The 9,364-nt window shown below is 41.3% G+C and overlaps 1 protein-coding gene across 1 annotated transcript; it reads left to right on the top strand.

Annotated features, from left to right (window-relative positions):
* Positions 1 to 957: 957 nt before the first annotated feature.
* LOC112778566 (uncharacterized) lies at positions 958 to 1,353 on the top strand. The gene has a single exon (XM_025822873.1). It carries the CDS (start codon positions 958 to 960, stop codon positions 1,351 to 1,353), a length of 396 nt encoding a protein of 131 aa, XP_025678658.1.
* The last annotated feature ends 8,011 nt before the right edge of the window (positions 1,354 to 9,364 follow it).

Here is a 9,364-nt window from a genome sequence, read left to right on the forward strand (position 1 = left end):
CGATGACTCATTCCCATTGGATAGTTTGCATGCTGTGTCTGATAACTTTCCTTGGTTTGCACCAATGGCGAACTACTTGGTTGCTAAGATCTTCCCTCCTAACTTTTCTAAACACCAAAGGGACAAGTTGAGGGGTGATTCCAAATACTACATTTGGGATGACCATCACTTGTGGAAGAGGGAAGTGGACCAATTAATTCGAAGATGTGTCCCAGAATCTGAAATCCAACCCATTCTTGAAGCTTGCCATTCGTCCGAATGTGACGGCCACTTTGGCCCACAACGGACAGCTAAAAAGGTGTTAGATTGTGGATTCTGGTGGCCAACCTTATTCAAGGATGCTAACCAGTTCTGTGTGTCGTGCCACCAGTGCCAGAAGTTGGGAAATACATCCCAAAGGGATGAAATGCCTCAACAACCGATGTTGTTCTGTGAGATATTTGATGTGTGGGGCATAGACTTTATGTGACCGTTTTCCAACTCAAGTGGGTATCTATATATTCTGTTAGCGGTTGACTACGTGTCAAAGTGGGTAGAAGCAATTCCTACCCGCTTTGATGACGCCAATACCGTCATTTCTTTTATTAGAAATAATATTGTATGCCGTTGTGGGTCGCCACGAGCAATCGTGAGCGACTAAGGATCCACTTATGTAACCGGAAAGTAGAGGCACTACTCAAGCGCTACGGGGTATTGCATAAGGTTGCTACTGCTTGTCACCCACAAACCAACGGACAAGTGGAAGTGTCCAACCGGGAGATTAAGCGAATTTTGGAGAAAGTGGTTAATCCACAAAGGAAGGATTGGAGCTTCCGGTTGGGAGATGCACTATGGGCATATAGGACGGCCTACAAGACTCCATTGGGGATGAGTCCCTTCCGGATCGTCTATGGTAGGGCATGCCACCTTCTGGTGGAGATTGAGCATAAAGCCTATTGGGCGGTAAAGCAGTGTAACATGGATTTCACCAAGGCGGGTGTGGCCAGAAAATTACAATTAGAGGAGCTTGAATGTTTGAGGATGGAGGCATATGAGAATTCCCGGATCTACAAGGAAAGGACTAAAGCCTTTCATGATCATCACATCCAAAGGAAGGATTTTCAAGAAGGTGATGAGGTTCTCTTCTACAACTCATGGCTTAGATTCATGCCTGGCAAGCTCCGTTCTAGATGGGAAAGATCCTTCAAGGTGAAAGAGATAAAGCCCTATGGAGTAGTGGAATTGTTTGACCCTCAAAGCGATACAACTTTCAAAGTGAACGGACATAGAGTGAAGAAGTACCATGGCTACAAGTCACCAAAAGAAGTGGAAGTGCTCCTACTTGAGGATGCACCAAAAGGAGAGGAAGCTTAAGCGAATGACCGTCCAACTTAAGGACGTTAAAGAAAAGTGCTTGATGGGAGACACCCCACCGTGGTAAGATCTTCCTTGTGTATACCTTCTTACTTCTAGCTTTAGAATCTTGTGAATTTTGTGATTTCTTGATGTTGTTGATTGCTTAGGAATGCTAGTTTTGTTGATCTTGTTGGATAACTAGGATGTTCATATAGATTTCACCACTCTTGGTATGGATTAATTATTGAAGATAGAGAAAATGCTTTGCTTTGAATAGTGCATGAATTTTTGAGTGTTTTCTTGACTATCCAGCTCAGATACCTGCTAAGAATGTGTTAGAATACCTTTTTCATTGTTGTATAAAAAAAAATTAAAAAATGGGGGGCATCCGCGCGCAAGCGTGCTGTGCGCGCGCGCGCCGGTGGTGCATCTCACATTCCTGGTACAAACGCCCGAGAGTTGTGCCCACTTCATGCCAGGCATCCACGTGCAAGCGTGCGTGACGCCTGCGTGCCTCTTGCAATTTCACCATCCACGCGCAAGCGCACCGTGCGCGCGCGCGTTTGATGTACATTCTGAACTCTCTGGTACAAAAACCAGAGAGTTGTGCCTACTCTGTTCCCACGAGCTGATGCGCAAGCATACTTGATGCATCTGCGTCGGTCGCCAACTTCATCAGGCACGCGTCCACGTACAGTGCGCGTCCGCGTCACCTGTGCTGCATGCCAACTCTAGTACAAAAACCAGAGAGTTAGGCCTACTTCGTGCTAACTCTATGTCAGGAGCACAACTGCTTCCCCACGTACGTGTCCTGGACGCGTACGCATCCCTCGCTAAACCCTCATCAACGCGCAAGCGCACTGCGCGCGCGCGCGTGGATCGGGCGACCCAGTTTTAAAACTGGCGCACCTGCTTCTTTTCTTTTCTTCATCTCTTTCCTACTTCTCTTTCTTCTTTCTTCTATCACTTATTCTCTCTTCTTCTTCTCCCATACTCCACCACCATCGTCTTCGGCCATTCACCGGCGACCACCACCACCTCTGGTGGCACTACATTTCCCCTCTCTCTTTCTCATTTTTCACAAAAACTCCACCTTGTTCTTTTACCCCTCTCAAGGTTCTACTTCTTCTACATCTCATCTCTTACTCTCTTTTCATAATCTCTTCTTCTAGTTACATGTTTCTTTTTTTTTATTCTCTCTTTTTTCTTTTCATTGCATGATTATACTACTTGCTTTTTGTTTTTTTACTTTTTTCTTTTTCTTGTCTTTCCATAGATGTTGGACTTGAGTTTTTAATTTACTTTGATAGATCTTCTTGTTATCTTTCATTATCTTTGTAAGTAGGTGATGTTGTGTTGATGCTTGATATTTCATTTTGGGACTCTAATTTATTGAGTATCTCATATTTGCTCATTCCTTGATAACTACATGCCAAGTGTTCAAGGAAATGCACAAATGCCATTTTGGTTTATTTTGGTCATACACCTTCAATTTGGTGCTTCCTCCTCATTCACTTGCTCTCTTCTAAGTACATCGAGTCCACTTTGCTTTATGCTTGTCAATTAGATACTTATTAAACGTGACTTGCTCTTTGTTATGGATGCTTGAGATTATTCTTCTCATGCCGCATTGCATACTTTACTCACTCTTGCATCCCATGCTAAGTGTTGTGACCCATGCCTCTGTAGCTATTCTGATACACAATTTCTTTTGGGCACTACTTCTCATTTGCATGTTGTTTTCTTTGAGATGATTCTTTGGGTTTAGTGTTTTCCCTTTTCCCTTCCTTTTTCAGGATGGCCACCAAGAAAGGCAAGGAGAAAATCCCAAGGAAACCAGCCACAAAGAGGGCACCCCAAAAATCAACCTCCAAGGCACACTCTACACTACGAGCCAAACCCCTATCTAAGGAGGCGAAGGCATCCGCTCCTATTGATGAAAAAGAGAAGAGCAAGCCGGCAAAAGATTCTTCAAGGTTCCCCAACCGCTTCTGTGAACCTGTGTTCCCTGCCATGGTTGGGAGGAACTATCATGCCAAGCATCTACTCGCCCCGCCGGACAAGGTTGCTCATTGTATCTTGCCCCGTATTGAGCAACGAGGATGGAAGTTTCTTCTGAGAAAACCACAAGAGGTTAACCTAACTACCATCTAATAACTACTATCTCCCTCTCTTCAATCGGTATACGTGCGCCAGAAGCAAGTCCCGATTTTAGAAGAGGCTATCCAGCAAGTGCTTAATGTCCTACCAGTACCAACAGAAATGGATGGGTACCAAGAGGTCTTACGTCAGCGGAATGAGTTTGGGTTTGATTGGAACTCGATTCTTCGAGTCATAGCTGAACCAGAGACATTTTGGACCCAAAGTCGACTCTGGATGCGGCCCAAGTGCATTGATGCACGTTCCCTCACTGTGGAAGCTAGAGCTTGGGCCCAGATCCTATCCCACTATGTGCTACCGAGCATCCACAAGTCGTCCTTCATGGCGGATCTCGCCTTGCTTGTTTGGTGTGTTCTCACAGAGATACCGGTGAACATTCCGCTTCTTATCAAGCAAGCGATGGGTCAAGTCCATGCCCGAGGTAATTTGCCATTTCTAGCATTGGTGTCTAATTTAGTCGCTGTTGCGAGTGTTCCTTGGGAACCCATGGACACGAAGGCTACGATTCCGGCCAAGGGCAATGTTGTCCCAACCAGAAAATACCTACAGCTTCCTATCAACATCCCAAGCCTTGACATAGCCCCTCAGCCTACTATTCCTTCCACCTCATCATCACTACCACCACAAAGATCTACCCATAAACGGATTGAAGATCTACACCGGAAGATTGATAGATATGAGCAGTGCAACCAACGCCAGTATACTTACATCAAGAAGCTTTTGCGTTATGTTACCCCTAGCATGGAGGAACCTGAAATATTCACGTCCACCTCGAACCCAAGTGACGGGAGCTCTGATGAAGGGGATAGTGAGGGTTCCAGTCCTGACCGCCCTTTGCGCATTGTTAGTAGCACGGAGGACCGTGCTAAATTCTAAGTGTGGGGAGGTCGTTCGACCGATCTCCATGGGTACCAATCTCTTCCCATCAACACCCATGGATTTATTTTTTGTTTAGTAGTTAGTACATTGCATGTGTAGTTAGTCTTTCTTGTGAATACCCTTTGCATGATAAGTTAGTTCCTATAGAGTTACTTTGTCAAAATAATGACTTCTTCTCCAAGAAACCGTATTTTCGGGGTTCCCTACCAATTTTGAAAAAAAAATTTGCGACAAACATGCATAAAGAATGTATTTTGGAACATAGTGATTGAGCTAAGAACACAAGCATGTAAGTTTTGAGCTTTATTGTGTGGTTATATCTTCTAACCACTACTCCCTATTCTTGTGTGAATTATTCTCTCTCTATGATTGTAATCCTTGCTTTGTCTGATTCTATATATCCATTACTTTGTGTATGAATGCATTTGCATGATTGAGGCCATCATTTCAATAGTCACTTTTCCCAAATGGCCTTAACCCTTTTATCTACCATTGCTAACCAATTTTGAGCCCACGATAAACCTTTTTTATTCTTAAATAGAGCACATCAATACCCCTAAGTGAAAAATAATGAATGTCCCTGGATTTGAACACTTGATTAGCTTAGGTTAGTGAGGGTGTGTATCACTCAATTGGGAGGGTGTACTTGGGAATTTGGGTAGATATAAAGGTGTGTCTTTGTATTTAGAATTGAAAATCCTGGGAATTTGGAACATACTCATATATTGAACGATTGAACCATATGTATTGACACTTTTGTACATAAAACCCCAAAAAAGGGGATAAACAAGAAAAAAAATGTGTGTATATATGAGAACGAAGGAAAAAATAATGCAAGAAAAAGAAATAGAAAAAATAGAAGAAACAAAAGTATGGAAAAAGAAAACAATAAAAAAGGGACAAAAATGCCCAAAAGTAATGCAGTAATAATAATGCATATGGGATGTGAATTGAAAAATGCTTGAGTATGTGGAAAAAAAAGTGAAACCCATGGGTAGCTAGGTATTGTATTAAAATTGTATAGGTTGTTTTATGTGTTTAGTAAGATCTTATGTTAATCAAGGATTCAAATTTTAAGCTCACTTAACCATATACATCCCTACCTTTACCCTAGCCCCATTACAACCTATGAATAAGACATCATGATACTTGTACGCATGCATTAAGTAATTGTTGATTGTTAGATAAAAGACAAATCTTGGAAAGCATGATTAGGAGAGGATTGAGTGACGAACCTTATATACTTGAGCGAATAGAGCAGATACACTTCCAGTGAGGGTTCGATACTCAACTCCTTGTTCCCGGCTTTCACAAGTGTTCATCTAACAAGTTATATGCACTTCATGTTGATGTTGAAATTGGTAGGAATTATGGACTACATGTCATTTTCACCCTATATGCTCATATGTGTTCTTGGAGGATAGTTTTACCCGTGACTAAGTAGGTGGATGATTTTACATTAGTTGCATCCATTCATTTAAGTAATTTGCACTTCATGAACCCTTTCTTCCATGGTTTTGGTCTTTTTATTTTTAGCATGATGACATGCCTGGTTTAAGTGTGGGGAAGTTTGATAAACCCCAATTTTGTGGTTTATATTCTGTAGAATTTGAGGGGTTTTATCAATAATTTCCGCACTTATTCACGAGAATTGCATGATTTTGTGTTCCCTTCCTAATATTGCTTCATGATGGAAAACATGCTTCTTTTACCTTAAAATTGCCATATTTTGATCCTTTTTTATTACTATTCGATGCCATGACGTGTTTGTTGAGTGATTTCAGAGTTTATAGGGCAAGAATGGCCTAGAAGAGAGAAAAAAAGCATGCACAAGTGAAGGGAACATGAAGATTTGGATTTTGGAAAATTCAGCATGGGCGTGCATGCACACCTCGCGCGCACGCGTGGATGCAGGAAGCTGGAAATGGCGCGTGAATATTGACGCGTCCGCATGGATTAGAGAAATCTCCATCGACGCGCACGCGTGCTGGACGCGCACGCGTGGATCGCAAAAATCAATCAGCGCGCACGCGTTAATGGTGTGTACACGCGATAAGCTGCACGTGACCTCATTAAAAGAAATCGTGCCTGGCAATTTCTGAGGCAAAAGAGGCCCAAATTCAAGCTGGTTCTACATGGAAAAGACCCAAGGATGCTAGGGGAAAAGGGGGGATCAATCATTCACACTTAGACACAATTTTTAGCTAGTTTTTTATTTTTGTTCTTCTAGAGAGAGAAACCCTTGTTCCTCTCTAGATCTAGTTTGATTTGATCTTCTCTTGTTGAATTCTGAATTGGATCTTGTTGATTTCTTGTTTTGATTACTTAATTTGAATTTCTTAGTATAATTTTGTCTAGATCTTGTGTTAGATTTATGTTTTCTTGTCAATTGTCATTTTCTACCCATTTCATGAATCTTGTGGATCTTGAATTGTTAATGTTACATTGATGATTTCCATGGTTAATTGTGTTGTTTGAGTGATTTTACATTGATAATTGTTAGTGAGTATTTGTTAATTTCAACTTAACTGCATTTTGAATATGTCTTTTAGTAATGCTTACCATGTGTTTGATGAAATGCTTCCTTTGATTATGGAGTAGTTTTCTTTACTCTTGGCCTAGGCTAAGGGAATTGAGTGACCTTGACTCATTGGATCTCATTAAATTGGTGATTTGAGAACCCTTGGTGATCAATTTGATACCCATTAACACTAACCCACTACTAATCTAATTAGTAGATAGGTTGGGACTTATGGGTTGATGTGATCAAACCTATTTGACGTACTTCAAGCTTAGGAGTAGGTATTATGTACTTAAGGCTTTTTGGGAGTAGACTTAATGGGTTGGTATCTCATAATTATCAATATTTAGTATGTAGACAAGGATGGTGATCTCAATTCCCATGCCTAGCCAAGAGTTGCTTTTATTATTCATATTTGAGAACCAAAAATTTCAATTGCGTAATTCTAGTTATAGTTCCTTGTTAGTTTTAGAGTAGAATTACATTCCTTGTTCTCTTATTAGTTTGGAATTGCTCATACCTTGCTTTAGCTACTTGCATTGGTTTCTTGCATCTCAAGATTTCTTTTTTGATTGTGTCTTTTAGTTTAAATTCTTGCTCATGATTTGCAACCCCGGAATTCTAACCAATGTTGAAGCATATGTTTGCCCATTCCTTGTGAGACGACCCAAGGTTTGAATACTTTGGTTACTTTTATTGGGGTTGAACTTGTGACAACCAATTCCTTGAAATTTGATTCGCGGATTATTTGTCGGTTGATGGCTATACTTGCAACGTGAAAATCTTGAGAAATTCCTTACCAACGATATTCCTGCCATCAATCCGGAACCGTACTGCAAGAGAGGAATCATGAGGAGCCAAGCTCAAGGGAGAACGCCCCAGTTGAGGACACGATTGAAGTGGAGGATGTTGAAGAGGAAGATGAAGTACAGGACATGGTTGAAGAAGAAGAAGCTCAACGAAGGAATGGAGAACCAAAAGAAGCTGAGGCTATAAGAGATGCCATTCCTGTCCCCTTCCCACACCTTGCTAGGAAGTCCAAAAGCAGATGAAACTAGACCCTAAAATGGTAGAAATATTCAAAAATGTTGAGGTAACCATTTCACTTTTTTATGCCATTCAGTAGGTACCTAGATATGCTAAGTTTTTAAAGGATTTGTGCATGTATAAAGATAAATTACAGAATTTGGAAACTATTCTTCTAGGTAGTTCCATTTCTGCTTTAGTGGGTGATATACCTGAAAAATATAGTGACCCAGGTCCATGCATGGTTACTATTACTATAGAGGGTGTGAAATTTTCTGACTATATATGTGATTTAGGAGCGTGTGTTAGTATAATGCCATTGTCTGTATATGATGCTTTGAGGCTCCTTCCCTTAAAAAGGTCGGTAGCTCATTTTGTTTTAACAGATAAAAGCATTATCTCTGTGGTTGGAATTGCTGAGGACGGGCTGGTAAGCATTAAGAGGCTCACATTTCCTATTGATTTCTATATTTTGGAAATACCCCCTAATGACTCAGGAAGACCATCATCCATCCTGCTTGGAAGACCATTCCTGAAGACTTCAAAGTTCAAGTTGGATGCATTCTCAGGAACTTATTCCTTTGAGATAGATGGGAGAGCAGTGAGCTTTAATTTGGATGAAGCTATGAAGCACCCTCCGGAAGATAATTCCATCTTCCAGTGCGACATCATTGATGAGACTGTTGCTGTAGTTCACCAAGAAGAAGTAGAAGAAATGCACATGGAGCAAGATACAAGTGTAGGGAAACCCCCTGAACACAATGAGGATACTTTGCCATTATCACTAGCTCCAGATGATCAAGTGTCTAACCATGAGCAGAAAATGGAGTTAAAGCCACTTCCACCCTACCTCAATATGCTTACCTTGAGGACAATCAGAAGCTTCCAGTTATCATTGCAAGGGAACTCACTTCCTAACAGGAGGAGTAGTTGCTTAGTATGCTGAGAAGACACAAGAAAGCAATTTAGTGGAGCTTGGCGGATATAGTAGGCATCAGCCCTCAAGTTTGTGAGCATAGGATATTTTTAGAAGAGGGAGCAAGGCCTGTCTGTCAACCTCAAAGGAGACTAAACCCCACCATCTTAGAAGTTGTCAAGAAAGAAGTGACCAGGCTACTTGAAGCAGATATTATCTACCCCATCTCAGATAGTGAATGGGTCAGTCCAGTACAAGTGGTGCCCAAGAAGTCTGGAGTCAAAACAGTAAAGAATGAGCATGGAGAGCTCCTGACAACTAGAGTGCAGAATTCATGGAGAGTTTGCATTGATTACAAGCATCTCAACCAAGCTACTTGCAAAGATCATTACCCCTTGCCATTCATTGATTAGATGCTTGATCGCCTGTCAGGTAAATCACATTACTGCTTTTTAGATGGTTATACAGGCTATTTTCAAATTCATATAGCTCCTGAAGATCAGGAGAAGACTACTTTTACATGTCCC

The sequence above is a fragment of the Arachis hypogaea genome, chromosome 19 (genome assembly GCF_003086295.3).
Source record: "Arachis hypogaea cultivar Tifrunner chromosome 19, arahy.Tifrunner.gnm2.J5K5, whole genome shotgun sequence".
Lineage (NCBI taxonomy): Eukaryota > Viridiplantae > Streptophyta > Magnoliopsida > Fabales > Fabaceae > Arachis > Arachis hypogaea.

Bases quoted from the DNA above. Each gene is read 5' to 3' on its own strand.
- LOC112778566 (XM_025822873.1), top strand. From the start codon at position 958: ATGGATTTCACCAAGGCGGGTGTGGCCAGAAAATTACAATTAGAGGAG.